We start from the raw sequence: 18111 nt of genomic DNA, 5'->3' as shown, positions 1-18111 counted from the left end.
CGTTTTCTGGTGTGAATCAGGAGAAGCACCAAGACGGAGGTCCCGAGTCTAGAGCTGCTTCTCAGAAACCCATGAAACATGGAGACCAGGGGCATTTCAACAAGAAAATCGGGGTCTCGTGAACACCTGTAGTTTCCAAATGTTCGGAGGTGAAAACGAGGGAATGGGGTCAGGAAACCAGGAGCATGGGAATGGTTGAGCGTGACCTTGGGGGATGGAGGCATTGGAGAAGGGGGTTCTGCTGAGCACCTCTGTCCACCCAGGTCCACGCTGCCCGACAAAACTGGGGTCCTGACCCCATGGGGGACTTTGAATGTCCCATCAGCCACATTTAAAAGGGGTTAGGGGAAGCCAGAGGAAGTTGATTTTAATAATATTTATACTTAGCTAAACGTATCTAAAATATCATCATTTCTACATGTTATCAATATAAAAAGCAGGAATGAGATAGTTTATAGTTTCTCTGTAATATGTCTTTGAAATGCAATGCAGATTTCACATATCTGGCACGTCCCAGTTCACACTGGCCACCTTTCAATAGGTGGCCGGCGGCTGCCACACTGAACTGCCCAGCTCTAAGCTAGGGCACAGAGAGGTCCTGGAACCCCAGGAGCCCACAGGGTGTTTGAGAAATGCCGCAGTAAAACGTAAACAGCTCCAGAGCGCTTGGCCCGATGCGACTGAACGTACAAGCTCCACGGCCAGCACAGACCTGAGGCACGGTGGAGCGCCAGCCTTCGGGGCAGCTGGCTTCTCACAGAGCAGATGAGGTGAAAAGGAAGTCCTGATCGAAATTACCCTTGACAGTCCCTTAAAACAAGGAAAATTGAGACACTCTCCATTTTTCCTCCTACCTTAGAACAGATGCTGAGTCTTGTCTCAACAAAATAAAACCACAGAGTTGGAACATTCTAGTAGCACCTTCACCCTCTGAGACCACCCGTCTTGAGAAATACGCTAGACCACCTAACACGGGGTCATGGCACAGCAGGTTCAAATCCAGACCCACCCAAGCCCCACTGTCACTTGGAAGGAGGGTGGTTATGGTCAGTAAGACTTCTCATTGACCCGGCGTCCACATTGTCATCTCCAGTCCTAAGAAGCAGCCGGAGACGGAAGGAGGGTGGGTGTGACTATAGGAGAGGTCGGGGGGCTGCGAGGAGGACGCCTTGAGAAGACACACACACACAACTTCAGGGCAGAGGTGGGTGCTGGAGGCAGCAGGCTGGGTCCCTGGAGCCCGCAGGAAGGAGCAGCTAGCCAAGGGTCCAACTGGCCCTCGGACATTCTGCCTCCAAAGCTAGTGCGACTGCCTCTCACTGGCCGCATAAATGGAAGTATGGGTGTCCCAGAGCCCCCAGTGCCAGGGGCTGTCACAACCTGTGCCCTTAATTACCTTCCCTGCTGCCTCTACTGTTTCTCTGAGGCTCCTGGGATAAGTGTTCCTGGAAGTCAGCGGTGGCCCTGCCTTAAATCTCACTTCTCCTCTTTTGAAAAGGACGACGTCAGCCCCTCAGCTTTGTGTCCTTGCATAAACAAGCAGGCACGGCCTCCGCGTCCACATTCTTGGTAAGGGCTGCGTGAGCCACACGGAGACAGACCGATATTTCATGCCTCTGGCTCCTTCTCCTCCACCCTGGCCTCCTGCCCCGGCCTGGCTGGGCCAAGCCCGGCCCAGGCTGGATGAGACTATAGGCTGCTGGGATGAAGGTACATCCAGGGTTAGAAGGCATGGTCCCTTACCCCGGACTGTGGCTCCCCAGGTTCCACCCAGGAGAGGAGCTGGAAGGGTGACGCTCGGCTCCTCTGGGTCACGAAGTGCAGCTTGGTTCAGCACTTGACCCCGGGCAGGCCTTCTGGACTAGTTCACAGTGCCGGAGCCCTGGTTAGACAGAGCTCTGACGAGCTGCAGATCTGATGCCGGGGCATCTGGAATGGAGTATCTGCTGGCCCGGGGCGGAGAGGGTAGGGGACAGAGGTGGAAAGGGGACAAAGAGCCCTCCTGTGAGGGGCAGCTCACAAGTGCACGGTGGTGCCAGGTGGTCCCAAACAATGAGGTTTTCCCTGTCTTCAAGAAAATGTGAATTATCCCAAACTTCGGGAAACAGGTCCCGGGCAAGACTTTAAAAGGCAACACTAGCAAGTAGGAGAAATTAGTCTTCAGTGTCCTCCGTGCTGCATCCCGCCCCCAACTGCAATGAAAGCTAAATTGGCCATAACTTCAGCGGCTTGTCGGACCATCTGACTGCATGGGCGTAGCGCTCTCAAACAGCACGTGTAAGGAGGAAAGTATTCACAGAGCAGGAATGCGCCTTTCCTGTTTGCATTCCTGACAACCTCAGCCACCCAGAAGCGTTATCGGGAATGTGACAAAGAGTTAGACCAAGGAAATGTCCACCCTCCGACACCCTGGAGGTGGCTGGGGTGGAGGCTGCTGGCTGTGGAGAGGCACCCGTGTGCACCGGCTGGTCCAGAACACAGGGCATGCTGGCAGGGAGGGGTGTGGTCTGAAAATGCAGCAGCAGGCATGCCGCCTCCCAAACAGGCTCCTCCCTACCCCCACCACCATCCCAGTGTGTGCTGGTGGCAGCTTCCAAATCAACTACCTGCACTGGAACCCTTGCTGGAAGGTCTGCTTCTGGGGGAAGCCACCCAAGACATGACCCTATAGGATGGTCATGCAAATTAGATGAGGTAACTGTCGAATGCTTGCAATTATTCCAGACTCACAGTGCGTGCCTGCACGTCAGCTGGAAGGAGGGGGCTGCGGCAGAGGCGGCTCCTCCCTGGGCTCATGTGATGGGCGGCTGGGAGAAGAATCTGCAGTGACTGCCCTGGGTGAGAGCCCTGGGTGCGTTTTTGGAAAAGGATGTGTTGTTTTCCGATGTGGAGATTCTTCCCATGTCTGTGAATCCCAGACCTATCTGCTGCTCCTTCCCTCCCTCCACTCTCTCTCGAGAGAACAGCAGCCAGCATACTGAATGCCTGCCACTTGGGAGACAGAATAGTCAGGCCAAGAGGGAGCCTGCTGCAGCGGTGGGGGGCAGAGGCCAGCAGTGGACCAACAGGACCTGCTGAGGGCCTGGCCACCCTCAGAGGCAACTGGATCCCAGACTCCTTCGCCAAACTCCAGACACAGCCACACGCAAAACTACCTTCCTGTGACTCTGTGTGTCACCCAAGGTGTGGGTCACAGAGGTGGAGAGTGGGCAGGAAGAAAAACCTCTGTACCACGTGTACCGAGCAAGGAGCCCTGGCTTGTGGAGCTGCCCATCCCAGGCCCCCGGCCCCGACACCGAGGGAGCAGTGCTCCAGCCCACGTCCAACCCTGACTCTGACTCACCGCTCAGCACACGGAGGGAGTGTGGAATGTGCACTTCTGCACAAGGTCCCTGGCACAGACAGCTGCCCGGTCTCTGCTCCAGGGACAGAGTAACCTACGTGTCATCAGAAAGACAAACGGCCTCTCGGGGTTGGCACACATTCTCCAGGCGGGCCACAAGTCCTCAGGCTCAGTGGGGATGGCCCACGGCCCACAGGCATCGGCTCAGAAGGGACTGGGCACCCACACCCAAACAGTCCTGGAGGGCCCTCCTGAGCCCCCAACTGAAAGATGAGCCCCCAAGCTGGTTGCCAAGTTTCATTTTGGGGCCCAGAGGAGGAGGCAGCTCACCAGGCTTCCCTACCATCCCCAGTCTGTTAGCTCAGAGCCAGGCTGTCTGGGTGTTGATTTCAGCTCCACCGTGTCCTTGCTGGGTGGCCCTGGGCCTCAGTTTCCTCATCTGTACAATGGTGACAAAAATAATACCCCCCTCCAAGGAGAGTCCACTCATCAGTTTGCCGGGCAGACACTCCTGAGCCAACACCGCTCCTGACAGAAGAGATGCATCAAGCACCAAATGCACAAAAGCCACTCCCCTTAGGAAGGTGACATCCTGGTGGGAGAAGTGTGACTTGTCACTCATGAAAATGAAATCACTCCACCAAGCACCACGAGAGTTTTATGAGCTGTTGTGGGCACAGCATTCAAAACAGAGCCTGGCCCAGAGTCGGGTTCCCTTGGTGATCCTATCGTTACTATTGTCACCATGGCGACAGCTTTCTGGCAATGCCCACAGGGTGCACTCCGTGGTGGGCACTCCTGGAACCCGTGGGGAGAACACAAGCCCTACAGGTGGGCCGTGACCCTCTCCTCCCAGACGGGAGGGGGTTAACTGTTGTGTCTGGTCTCTCCCGCTGTTCCCTGGTCGTTGGGCTCTGGTCTCTACGTTGATTATACGCTGCAGCAGCTTTGCCGGCCACAAGGGCCTTCTCCCTGCCCCAAACTGAATTACCATTTTGTTCCAGCTCACAAGAGCACCAGTGTGGGGACCCCGCAGAGGGACGGAATTTCGGAGCCCCTGTCATTGGTTGGAAATTTTCTCGGGCTGCCTTTGGACTAACAGCCATAGATTTTGCTCTCAGGCTGGGGTGGGGAGGGAGTGGGGACTGCTGAAAAGAATTAAGCGCGTTCTCTCTGGGCTTTCCAGGACAGAGATGTGCCGACCTCTAATAACAAGTGCACTTTCAAAGTAGCGAGGAGTGAAGACGGTATTTCCGAGTGTCTGCTCCCATGCACATGATGGAAAATACCTGTCTCCTCTTGGGGACAGTCACAGGCTCTGCTGACCCTCCTGTGGCTAGTGCCTACATGCAATGTTGAGGAAATGCTGCATTTCGGCCAGACGTTGGTGTACACGAGGGTGGGACTTTTCTTCAATGAAGTTTAGGGCTCCCTGAATCTTAAGGTCAAGAAGCCTTAACTAGCCCCCCTGGGGTGACCCTTTCATAGGGTATGTGAATGTCTGATCACTATGTCATACACCTGAGCCTACGATCACACGGCACGTCAACTGTAACTGGAAAGTAAAGTAATTTTTTTTAAAAAGGACCCTTGAACTAGGCCTGGTTTTGCTTCTACCATTTGACTGCATCCTTCTCCAGCTCACTGTTACAGAGGTGGATCCACGGGCTGACCTGACAGTGGTCCATTCACAGCACATATCCCTCAGTCCAGAACCCCTTCTCGTGGGAGCTAGGGTCCAAGGCTGCCCCCCAACTCATGCTGCCCCTGCAGCTCCCTGCAGGGTCCTACTAACTGTCCTAGAGGCCCAGGCCTTGCTGCACCTCCAGCCCTGTCTGTTGCCCAGGGACAATGCCATCACAGCTGCATTACTTGAGCACATTACTGCGCGCCCGTGGCCATTGGACCAAGTGCTTTATGCTCATCACAGCATCGAACACACCAGCCCACAAGGGGGCAGTGCTGTCTTCATGGGGAAACTGAGGCTGAGAGGTAGATAGTTTGCAGACTCGGCCCAGGTGCTAAGCAGTTCGAATTCACTTCTGAGTACCACCGCGCTCTGAACTCCTCACGCTGTAAAGCTGCACCAGAGAGCAGGGCTGTGATGGTTAGGGTTTAAGCCCAGCTGCGCTGGGCCCCTGCTGGGGAGATGAGTGTGAACCAGGAGCCGGCAGCCCTTCCTAACTGCCAGCAGTGGGCACTGCTCAGTCAGCCATCCGCACTCCCCCCCCCAAAGGGATTTTAACTAGAGATGCAGGAGAAAACGTTTGGAAAGAAGGAACTACAATAGCACCTTTGTAGTCACGATGGGCCCTCTAGGGCTCTGGGAGAGGTGGGGGTAGTCAGGGGTGGCCTGGGGCAGAGAGCACACAGCCAGACAACTCAGATCAGGACACGCAGACCCTGGCGGGGGGGGGGGGGGGAGTGGGCGACCAGCAGGGAAGGCTCATGCTGTCTAGGAGGCCACCCACTGCCGAGGCCAGGTCCCGGGCCCAGGTCCCCCAGGAGGTGCACACTGGGCTTCTGTGTGGACAGACAACAGAGCCACTCAGTCCCGGAGAAAGAGGCCTGTGTGGCCTGCCCACCCACCCCCAGCTCAGGGAGGGACGCCCACATGCCCGTTCACTGGCCATCCTGGCCTCCCGGCCTCCAACCGGCGGCTGCAGCCTCTGCCCCCACTGGACCCAGGCGTCCCAGACACTGCAACCCCCAGCCCCGACCTGGGCCAGGCACAGCTGGAGTCTGGCTCCAGCCCCTCCCCTAGCAAACACTCCTGCGTCAGAGCAGGGTGCTGTGGCCCCCCTGCAGCTGCTCCAGGGCCATTGGATTGTCCCTGGGGCCGGACTTCACTCATCTCCTTTGGGCAAAGGGATGAAGGGCCTTGTGGATCCTGTACTTTTTGAAATTGTGACCCTTCGATGTTACAGGTTTGACTATACTGGGTCTTCCCTTCCCACTGAAACACGTCCTCAAGCATTTAGAAGAACTAAGCCGCTTTTTAAATCCTTGACAGAGTATCTGGAGAATTCCCCAGTGCCAGGTGCACTAGAAGCCACCTCAGGGTGCTGGTGCAAAACCAGTCCGGACAGAGGCAAGGCTGTGGGACAAGCCGAGTTCATCCTGCTCACAGTGCTCCCTCCGTCCCCCTCTGGGGCACAGGGCTGACCTGGGCCTGGGGAAGTGCCCACAGGCAGTGCCCATAGGCGGTGGCAGTTGGTCCTTGCCAGCCAGCCAGGAACGCATCCCTGCTCTGCTGCAGGGCGGTGCCCTGCTGAGAGCCCACCGGGAACCCCAGACCAGTGCAGCCCCAGGCCCCAGGGGCACACTCTCGCACTGTGGTCTGTGCCAGCCTGGGAGCCCCCAGGAGGGAGGACCTGCACACCGGTCCTTTCTGTCCCAGCCTCAGTCTACTCAGCTCCCATCCACACAGCTCTGGCTCTCGTTCTCTCCCTTCCTCTCTTCTAGCCCTACCCCCTCTGCTGTCTTTGACCAGGTTTTTGGCTGATGGTGTATCTGGAAAAATCCCTACCCGACTTGGCTCCTCGACGTGCAACCACGAACCTGCTGCCTAAGCCGAGACAGGATTTGAATCCTCCAGATGGTTCTGAAGAGGAGGTTGGCTCATTGCAAGCAAACACCCTCAAAAGCCAAACAAAAACTGCCCACAAGTAAACAGCATGGGACGCAGCCCCTTCCTACCGCCACTTAGCAGAAACCCAAGCCCACGGCAGTTAGGGAAGCGGGGCCAGGTGAGATGGAGCGGCCACCGCCCGGCCCACCCTCCAGCAGGGGCGGCCAGCTGGGCCTGCAGCCAGGAGAACGGACCCAGTGTGGCTGCGCTGGCTGGCAGAGGGCAGGCAGGACCAAAGGTAAGGTTGTGAAGTGGCATAATCACCGTCATCCTTTAGCATGGCCACAGTACCTATCCCATCTTTACAATTATCAAGGCCAAACCAGCTCAGAGGACTAAGGGGGAAGTGTCAACACTTCAGCATTGCTCTTGAGAATATAACGTAATTATCTGTTTGATAGGATTAAAGTGACTGATATCATTTTTAAATACGTTACTTCTATATCATGATTACTTCTAAGTGTGACTAAAGGACGCATTAGATCAATAAAAGCGAAGATGAGAAGGAAGGAGGCAGCTATGCAGGGAGAGGCCTGTAAACTCAGATGCCTGAACAAGAACCTGAGGTCACTATTGACCTGTCCTCCAACTCCCCATCTGAGGGTGCCAAGGGCTGGAAGTTCTCCCACCCAACTCTCCCTCCCCACTGCTCCCTCTGCCAGCAGAGGGCCCACTCCTCCCTCCTGTCTGCCAGGATCAAGATGACCCCCCAAGCCCCCCTCCACTCTACTCCACTCCACTCCCTGCACCCCACCCCCAAACTGCTCTCCAAAATGCAAACACAAGCTCACCTCTCCAAGTTCAAAAGCCCTTCCCTTGCCCCCTCTGTCTCGGGTAATCACACAAATTCCTGGCTCGGTGTGGAGACCACTCATGCCCCAGAGCCAGGCTCTGCCTCCAGCCCCATTTCTAGGAGGTTCCCCCAAACTCTCTCTCCCAGCCAACTTGGACAGCTCACTTTTGCCTCCAGGGCTTTGCACAAGCTGTTCCTTCTGCTAGGCTGCCTTTCCCTCCTTCTCTTGTTCTATGATTTTTAAAAGAAATTTACATACAAAAAAGTAAAATGTTTAATGTACAGTTCTAGGAGGTTGAACACATGTATAGATTCATGTGACCACACCCCCAATCAGCACATTACAGTTCTGTCACCCCAGAAAGCTCCCTTGTACAGCCCCTGGGGAGTCACAGGCTCTCCATCCCTCACCCCGGCAACGATCGCCTGTTCTCTGTGCCTACGGTTTCCACCTCTCCAGAATGTCATACTAAATGAGTCCCATGTATGGAACCCTTGAGACGGAGACCCTCCCCTCAGCCTGATGCCTTTGGGACCCACCCGTGCTGCCGCATGTGTCAGCGCCTTTCTCTTCGCGGCCGAGCCCGTGGCAGACAAGGCTCCTGGTGTGTTTATCCAGTCTACAGCTGAGGAGCACCTGGGGCGTTGCCAGTTTGGGGAGATCATAAATAAAGCGACAATACACAGCTGGATCCAGGTCCTTGTACAGACACAAGTTGTCATTCTTCTGGGGGAACATACAGGATTTCTGGGTACGTGGTAAGCGTGTGTTTAACTTCAGGAGACAGTGACAAACTGCTTTCCAGTGTGGCTGTCCGGCTGTGCATTCCCACTGAGCTTCCGTTGCTCTGCGTCCTGGGCAGCACCTGCCATTGTCGGGGTGATTTGTTTTCTAGTTATGCCAGTGGGTATGTTGTGGCTTCGCTTCTCTTCACTTGGCAGAATCCAGGCTGTCCTTCGACACTCCCTGTCCCTGTCCCTGTGCAGGAGACTCCCGTGCCCCTCACTGCTCAAGCTGGGGGCATCCAGCAGGACGATCCCGCCTCTCTGCATTCTCATCAGAGCATCTGGCTCATAAGAAAGAAACGTTTCTCTGTGCTTCCCTCTCCCCCAAACCCACAACCTGCTCCACCCCATGTGCACACCCACACAGGTGCACCTCCACAAGTGCACACATAGGCACACACAAGCAGCATCACCAGAATGCACACTCCCCAGGGCACATCTGTGGTATTTGTTGTTGTGCCTTCTGCCCTAGAACAACGTGGCCTTAACACAGGCATTTTCTGAATGAATGAATGAATGAATGAATGAATGCCAAGGCAGCAGGAAGAGAGGAGCACTAATACACACTCCTGCACGGATTGTGAATTCCCCTTTTGTGGCCTTCTAGATGTGCCACTCAAGAATTCCAACGCCACTGGCCCAGGCCCTGCCCAAGGGAGACACATGTCCGTTGGAACCAGTGGAGGCCTGGAGACCAGCACGAGGCCCCACCGGTTCCTCATCCTCCACCCCCCTCTCCCTCCCTTTCACTCTCACCTCCTTCACCCCCAAACTCACCAGCTGCTACCTCAAAGCACCTCCCATTCTGGAGGCGCCAGGCCAGGCCCTCAGGAATATGGCCAGACCCTGGCCACTTCCAGGATATGAGTCTGTGTTTTGGGGGTGGGGTGGGGGGTGGACACAGGGGTCCACACAGAGAAGGGCAGCCTGGGGGTCACCCACAAACCACTGCTGCGTCCTCACGGTCAGGTCATTAGACACAGGCCGGTGTGGACACGTCAGACAACACAGGGATTGCGCCCCAGACACCCCAGACGGAAGTACTTCAGCAGTCACATCCAAAGTCATCCAAGCAAAGGCAGCCCCGGTGGCTCATGGCTCCGGGGCCTTGAGGATGCCTGACATGGTCTGTCTCCATGTTAGTGCATTGGATGCAGAGAAAGGGCTGGACCCCCCCACCACATACACACACACACCCGACCTCCTGTGGGAGGGTTGTCAGCATTTCTGAGGCCCATCTGAAGCCCATTTCTCCCGCTGGCCCCTGAAACAGCTAAGGAACTCATTCCTTTGTGAGGCCAACCCACCCTCCTCCACCCTCCTCCTCCAACCCACTGTTTCTGGACCAACTCCTGCTTGGTGTAGTTGGGGCCAGTGGGTTGTTTAAAACCCTGTGCTCACAGCCAGTCAGCCCTGTGCTCACCTGGCTCAGGTGTGCAGCAGGAGCTGCGGATGAGGGGCGTGACCACAACACAGAGGGTGTCAGATTCCGGCAGGCTGGGCCGGCGGGAGGCCTGGATTCCCAGTTCTGATTCCAAAACCGGTTTGGCTTCCTGAGGGACTCATCCAGCCTGGGCAGGCTGCCTTCCCACCCAGCAAGGAGGCCCGGGAACAAAGAGGGGCAGCTCTCTCCTGCAGACTGGGCATTTCCTGCCTGCTGAGGGAGAGATTTGAAGCAGCAAGAAAACTGAGAGTAGAAACCGCCCGCCCTGGGTCCCCACTTAGAGAGGAGCCCCAGAGACTGGTCCTGGAGGAGCGCATGGTGACTTCCTTACTGTTTGCTTCAGTCCCTGACAAACAGAAAACCTGTTTTGGTGGGTCCTCTGGAAAACCCCGTTGTTATAGCACCTCCGGGGGCTCCTGGGCTCCTAGTGTTTTCATCTCTGATTCCATTTGCTCCTCATGACAACCCGCTATTAACAGCCCATTCTACAGAGAAGGAGCCTGAGGTTCGGAACATTCAAGTGCTGACTCAGAGCCACAAGGCTGCCTCATCGGGCATACACCCCATTCTGATTTCAAACCCCGTGTCCCTTCTCCACCACTCCAAGCCACTCCAAATGTCTCCAGTCTGTGAAGAGGCCCCTGTGTCTGTGAGGGGACCCATGTGCTGGCGGTGGGAGGAGTGGAAGAACTAGGAGACCCAGGCCCTGGGCCGGCTATGAGGGTGCACTCAGCTCCTTCACCTGGAGACTCCCCTCTGAGCTAACCTCCAGGGATTTCAGCTCTCGGTTCTGTCGAGGAGAGCTGACCCATGCGTGGGCTCTCCTGGGACCCCCTTCCCCCTCCGCGCAGAATGAAGACAGACGCCTCCCACGCTCTGGGCCCCCAAGGGTGTCTGGCTGCAGCAAAATCTGAGATGCAGAGGCTGAAGAAGCAATTTATCCCCAGGAGCTCGCCCAATTCCCACTTAGCCGGGCTCTCAGATCCCCGTGTCCAGGGACCATCAGAGGCTGGCCACGTGCCACTGCAAACAGCCCCAAAGTGGAAGGTCCCCACACGCAGGGAGATGGCTATCAAAATCCTGCAATGGATGGAGCATTAAAAATACGCGGATTCTTTGTAGAGAGGTAGTCATGGAAACACGCTTTGATAAAAAGGTGAATAAAACAAATCAGGCTGTAAATCTGCACGTTCGGTATGATTTCAGCTCTTTCAAATACTCCTGGGAGAGTAGGAGGTGCAGCACAATGGTAACCATGGCTACCACCTTGAAGACAGAAGTTGGCTGGATGGCCGTCAGTTCTTTACCTCCCAAGAATCAGAAAGAAAACTTTTGTTTTTTTTTTTAATTTGGCAGGAAGAGTCTTAACTTCATTCAATATTTTTCATCCAAGCCCAGAGATTTAGTACTCATCAAGAGTCCCGCCGTTACCATACGGAAAAGCAGCGAGGGTCCCACTGTAGCTTTAGAAATCTACTTCCTCCCAAGCCTGGCAGAGGCCGGGACCCCCTTCGGGATGATCAGAGAAGCCCCCAGGTCCCGCAGCGCTGGGTTTACTTTTGCCAAAAGACAGTTAAGGGTTCCAGACGTTTAGCTTTGTCTTTCCAACTCAGGCTTCCCCTTCTTCTGTACCTTGGATCCACAATAGGGCGGTGGTAAGGAATTACTGGATTAGAAGTTGGCCAAGTTCACATCTCAGTTTTAATGAGTTTAAAGAGGTTTCTCTATGGAAGGATTCCCTGAGAGGCACGTGTAGCCTGTATCATTTCCCTGGTGAATTTCACCAAAATCTTCCATTTTAGGACCTGAGACTGAGGTGTGGCCGGAGGCAGGGACCCCTGGGGAAGGGCAGATTTGAGTGTCCCCTTCCCTGGTCCCTCAGCCTTCGAGGCCTGGGGTTCTCAGTCCCGGCTGCATGTTGCAATCTTATCTGAGGAACTTTAAAAAGGTCCCCCACCCCGGATTTGGTCTGGGGAGCCGTCAGAAGCAGGGCTGAGAACCCCTCCCTCCTCACGCCCTCTAAGCTGTCTATGCTCAGAAGAGGTCACCGCCAGGGCTGGGGCCCAGCTTCAGCGTCATTCACCCATCGTCTACTTTTGCAGCTAAATGGAGCCTCCGTGGACATCTGGTCCAGTCTCTCCTTTCACAGAGGAGCAAACTGAAGTTCCTCCCGAGGATTCCTGGCGCCCTGCCTCGTCCTTTGCTGGCTCCAGCCAGTGCCTGCCCATTGGGGTCGCTTTCTCAAAGTGTCTATCCTTCCTGCTTGTTGGTGTCTGTGAACTCCGTTGATGGAAGAGCTACTTTCACGAGGTCCCCAACTTCGTGAATGATGTCCCGGACTGACCAGTGTTCCCACACCAGCCCTGCGGTCCTGGGGTGCGGGGGTGGGCACTGGGAGCCAGGCATTGGAACCTTACCAGGGCCAATAAGATTACGGTAATAAATATAGGGCATTACTTTTTAATATTCAGACATGGCTCAGTTATAGAAGATAATATAAAGTTCACACGCATTTTCCAGTAAATAAAGTGACTTCCAGGTGCCTCACCCATCGGAGGCAGCCCTGAGTGCCCCCACCCCCCACCTCCTGTGCTGTGGATTGGATGAAGTTTGTGCGGAGCCGAGAGGGGGTTACGGTTCAGCCAGGTGTGCGGGTCCATAATGAAAGCCCCAAATCACGATCCTCCCTGCCAGGGGAAGCAGCACAGCTGACCACCCCTGTCCTGGGTGCAGAGACGAAAGTCGCCACCGCTCCCATGGAAACTTTGGGAACAATTCTGGCCCGAGTAGCCTGGAAGGCTCTGCGTGCCCATAGTGGGTGGGTACTGCCCGTGGCCACCTGTCTGGGTGCCCACCCTACCCTTCCACAGCGCTTCCCTCCAGCAGCGCCTACCATGTCCCCTGTGGTGTGGCTGGACCCGCTCCTTGGTGCTCAGTCGGCTCACCAGCTCATCCTGCTGCACCCAGGCCGCCCAGCGCAGTGGCTCGCTGGACTTCCCTGGACGTGGGTTTCTCAGACCAAAGTCCACAGCTTCCTGGCAGCCAAGTGGCCCCACGGACAACCCTTGGGCAAGGGATGCGCGCGGGATGCTCCCTGGGTGGAGTTATTAGAGGAGGTCTGGGCGAATGCGCGCGGGATCTGTGGGTCTGCGGGAGCCCTCCCGCAGCCTGGAGCCACCGAGATCAGCTAGGGACATTTGCAGAGTTTGCAAAGTCCCTGCCGCTCCTCTCGGCCCAGCCTCCCCACTTCCCCGAAAGCACGGAAGGGGGGAGCTCCTTTCACAATAAAAGCCCTGCCCCATGCTCGGGCAGCCGCAGCCGCCAGAAGCAGGGTCCCAGGTGCTGGGAAGGAACCGTCCTGCCCACCGCGCGGTGATGAGCGGAGTCAAGAGGCCAGGGGCACCTGGGCTTAAGGCCCAGATCCCGCCTCCAAGGAGTGTGGGTACACTATGAGTCCGCAATTCGGAGGGTCCTGCTGAGAGTCACCAAAACCATCACTCTCCCCTGCAAACCCTCAGAAAGACAAGCCCTTTTTTTTCTGGCACCCCACAGCCCCTTTGGGGAGCTGGAGTACATGACTGATACCCACCCTTCCGTTATCGGAAGCACAGACAGTGCCTGTGTCCCCTGAATCACCTCCGGGTGGGCTGTGCACAGTCCCCCAGGACAGAAGAGTCTGCGTGCTCCTTGTTGGAGAGAGGACAGGGCGTGGAGTCCACAGCCAGGAGTTAGCTGGGGGCTGGCACCTGGGTTAACAGCTTAGTGACGTTCATTCAGTGCCTGGACCTTTTAGAGACCCGGAGTGGCCCAGCTGTCCGCCGTTGGGCTCCCTGGGAGCACCTGGGACCGGGCTGAAGCAGTACCCTCCAAGATGAAAGCTAACTAACGAGAATCAGTGTTGGCTGTGCCTGTGACTCTGTGACAAAGCGTGTCTGCAACGCTGACACTCTCTGTCACGTACTTTCCCCACTCCCTGTCCCCCGGCCCCTCCCTCTCCATGTACTCATCCAGGGAGCATTGCCGCACCTCCTGCGTCTGGTGCCGAATGTCGTAACAAACAAGACGTACCACCATGGTGGAAACCTTTCTGGCTATCTGCTCGGACTGAATATCCACGCGCTCTGTGACCCCGCACACCCGCCCGCAGACCTGCACCCAACGGCCAGGTGCCAGCACGCTCGTCGCAGCGTTATTCCTGGGGTCTCAGACTGGAGACAACCCACATATTCAGGAGACGCGTGACCACGTCAGCCAAAAGACAAGCAGAAGGAGGTTCACAGTAGCTTCATTCACACCCACATGTCCATCCCCCAGCAGTACATTCAGTCAGTGGGACGGCGCTCAGCGGTTTTGAAAGGCCTCTGTCACACGCCACAGCATGGATGCATGTCACAGGCTAAATGCGGTGAGAGCATCTGAACCTACAAGTTCGCACAGCCAGTTATTTCCTTTGTGCGCAGAGCAGACAGCGCTCGCCGGCGGTACATAATAGACACGGTTCGCCCTCGGGAGGGGGTGACTGGTGGGAAACCGGGGAAGCCTCCCCAATCTGGGCGGTGGGCACAGTCCTCTCTCGGTTCGCCTCCACTGAGGACTAACTCCTGTTCTCAAGCTTGCTTTTCCTCACTTAGCAATATATTGTGACTATTTCCCTGCCAATCAAAGTAGCTCCATCTCATCAATTTTAGGTTGCTGTCACCTTTTTTTAATTGAACGTACTTTTAGAAGTCGTCTCCCTGAGGTAGTTGTACGTGCTACAGGGGTGGGGTGCCATCTTACCAACCACACGAAGAAAGAGAACTTGGGAGCCGTGGAGCATCACCCCTGAGCTGTGTAGTCTTGGACGGATCATGCGCCCACCCAGCCTCAGTTTCCTTGTCTATGAAATGGGAGTAATGCCCACCTCGCGGCATGCGTTGGAAAGTTTTAAACAGACGGTGAGTGTAAGGAGCTTAACGCCTTATGGGGGCTCATCAAAGGACACCTCTTCTCCACCCCCCTGACCAAGGCGGTGCTCACAGAGACCTTGATGAAGCTCTGATGGCCCCCTACCCTGTTCCTGCACCCAAGCAGCAGCCTAGAACGGCGGGCCCCAGCCTTTCTGGCACCAAGGACCTGTTTTGTGGAAGACGATTTTTTCACGGGCCTGGTGAAGGAGGGTATGTTTTGGGATGATTCAAGCACATTTCATTCATGCTCACCTCTCGCTGTGTGGCCCAGTCCCTAACAAGCCGGGACTGGTACCAGTCTGCGGCCTGGAGGTGGGGGACCCTTGGTCTAGGGGGTGAAGGAGGGGCAGCACCAGCTCAACATGCTTCCCAAAGCCAGGCCCTGCTTTCCCAGGTCGGCAGTCACTGGTTAGCGTCTGAGGACAAATCCTGGGATCTTGGGTAATGGGGATCATGAACGGCCTTCACCATGGCAGACAGTATTCCCTCAGAAGGCATGCCAAGGAGGAAACGCACTGAGCTTCAGGGCTGGCCGGCAGGACTGGACACAACCAGGCGGTCCCAGAATCAGGGGTGCCCAAGGCAGATGTTTTAAACAACGAGGCCTTGAAGAGGTAAACAGCACCACCGTGTGGCCATGCTCTGCAGTGCAGCTGGTCTACGCTTTGATTCAGCCTTGGGTTGAAGTCACCAAGTGGTATTAATATATCCATTTCTCTCCCAGTGCCACCCCTGTGTCTCAGAGACCCTGATCGAGCTGAAATGGAAAAAGGGAGCTAACACACAACAAACCACCAAAAGCAAAAGGCATCTACTAGACACAGAGTTTCTGAGGGCTGTGCCTCCCAGCACCAGACTGAGTGAGCATGGGGGGAGAGGTGCTCTCAGGAAATAATTCAACTGAATCTAAAGAGGACAAGTCAGAATTCCTCCCAGGTGGTCCAGTTTGTAGCACAACAAGAACAAACCAGGATTCGGGGCAGCAGACCTGGTCAGAAATCAAGAATCCTTTGTGGTTCACCTGCAGAACCTGAGCTCCTCCCGCACAGAGGGGAGCAGCCAGAAGAATCTCCCTCCTACACTTCACACTGCAAGGAAGTGCAGTCTTATGCAACCCAGTCCCGGGGCTGCTATGAAAAGCGCTTCCCCAAACCGCCTGAGGCAGAGCTGGGCAGGCTGCCTCCTCCTTACCTTCTTTGTTCTCCCAGAGTCTTATACACTCTTCTTTGATAGCATCACATTTTGCTGTAATTAGACGTTTCTGTATAATGTCCTATTATTAGATTGTGAGGTCTTCTGCGGTAAGGGCCACATATTACTTTTTCTGATCCCTGGCAACTAACACATGAGTAAAATACAAGTGTTTACTTTTAAAATACTGGTTGACTCTAGGTCATCTGTTCACTTTGAGTGTAAGACCCCAAATCTACCAAATTAAATGAACTGTGCCAATTCAAATCGAAGCTGGAAGCTTGGGGGTTAAGTTTGCTCTTGGTTGAGAAATTAGGGGTACACCATGTATGCTGTGAGCTCGGCGACTCTGTCTCAGGCCCCGCTGCACTAGGGGAACACCGTGTCCAGGCCGAGCCTTCTGATGCAGGGCAGGGTGGAACACCTCAGCAACAACAACAAATGGGACAGCCTGCCGAGATATACATTAGGCTGGCTCAGTGCGAGGGGCGGGGCGTGAGCAAAGGAGCAGAGGCGAAAGTTGTAAAAGGGAAGGCAGGTGGGTGGAAAGACCGGAAACAGAGACGACCTGGAACTTGAGAGGCAGAGGAATGTAAAGGATAGGAAATAACGGAACAGGGACGTTGTTATTCCATCAGTTCCCCAAAGGATAAAAACAGATCGCTCACCTTAAGATGTCAACAAGAAACAGGAAAGACTAAAGTCTGTTCTACAGACTAAGGTGTCTTACGTTCCGCACCTGAGAAAGAAGCAGGAAGGGATGGACCTGCAAAGAGCTGCTCCGGAGGCTGTGTCGGGAAACAGCGATCTCAGCTTCCCTCCTTCCTATCCATCCACCCACTGCCATCTCCTTCCCCAGAGGGTCGACTATGGTTCTGTCTACAGCATCCGTAAGAAACGGCCTCACACCCTCCCCGGCCACTTCCAGAGCCCCCTTCTTACTCTAATGGCAGACACCTGTAATCACAAAGGTCCACTCTAATAAACTAGTCTTTGGGCTTGGCTCAGATGTGTCTCTTTGTAACTCCCATCTGAAGCCTCCCAGGAAGCAAACCAACTCTGCACCTTCCACATGACGACCTTTTGATGCTGCCGAAGCCAAGAACTGTGTGTTCCCGAGTATTCGCTTCTCTGAGACAAAAGTGAGCTTGGAGTGGGAACCTGTGCTCCCCGGTCTGCTGCAGGTCAGGGAGTTAGGGTTTGGCCTAAGGAATAACTTAGCTGTTGGCTTTCTGCCTAAAGCACAGATGGGACATTCCCTTGGGTGGCAGGGAGGGGAAGCACCGAGATCCTGAGAATGCAGAGCACATCGTAGTTCCCTCTCTCCATCCATTGCACCCCTCCCCCATCACAGAGTAACCATGCCCTTTGGGGTGGGAATGATCCCAACCCCAGCTCCCAGTCTGGGCCCCTCACTGGTCTAAGCTAAGCTGGTTGTCCCACCCCACTCACTACAAGAGAGACCAATTCAGGGATCAGCAGTCCAGGCCTAGCCAATCAGCACACAGCATTTCCCTGGCCACAGTACCTGATTTAGAGCTGGCAGGAGGCTTAAGATGGTTCCCAGGAGCAACACTCGGGACTCTGGTCAGCGACAGCTGAAGTCTGAAGAAGGCCTGCCCTGCTCTCCCCTGGGTACCATTCACAACTAGCAATCACCTCATACCCACGAGAGGAGCCAGACTGCAGGCAAAGCCAACACACAGGGAGGCGGAGAAGAGCAGAGATTGACAGCAAAGCCCCATACAGGACCTAAAGGAATGCCAGGGCTTTCCCCACCAGAAATCCCTGAGGGATAGGAACCATTTGGTTCAGGGTTATTGAAACTTCTTCTTCCTTTTTGTAATCCTCACCAGAGGACACTTTTTATTGCTTTTAGAGAAAGAGGAAGGGAGAGAGAGAAACATCTGTGTGAGAGAGAAACAGCGACGGGTTGCCTGCCGTACCCTCCCGGACTGGGGATCCATGCGTATG

At 55.3% G+C, this 18111-nt stretch overlaps 1 protein-coding gene across 2 annotated transcripts in view; it reads right to left on the bottom strand.

The window, feature by feature from the left end:
• Positions 1-13192, bottom strand: part of GASK1A (golgi associated kinase 1A) — a 30733-nt gene extending 17541 nt beyond the window's left edge. The window contains exon 1 of one of the 2 annotated variants that reach the window (XM_045200202.3): positions 12891-13192. In XM_045200202.3, the coding sequence (XP_045056137.2) occupies positions 12891-12893 (3 nt within the window). In that variant the 5' untranslated portion in view covers positions 12894-13192. Of the gene's footprint in view, positions 1-3343; positions 3364-12890 lie in introns of those variants that run through there. The other variant, XM_053930420.2, reaches the window with a different exon arrangement.
• Positions 13193-18111: the final 4919 nt, after the last annotated feature.

The sequence above is a fragment of the Desmodus rotundus genome, chromosome 8 (assembly GCF_022682495.2).
Source record: "Desmodus rotundus isolate HL8 chromosome 8, HLdesRot8A.1, whole genome shotgun sequence".
Classification (NCBI taxonomy): domain Eukaryota; kingdom Metazoa; phylum Chordata; class Mammalia; order Chiroptera; family Phyllostomidae; genus Desmodus; species Desmodus rotundus.
This window is presented reverse-complemented; position numbering and strand designations above follow the sequence as displayed.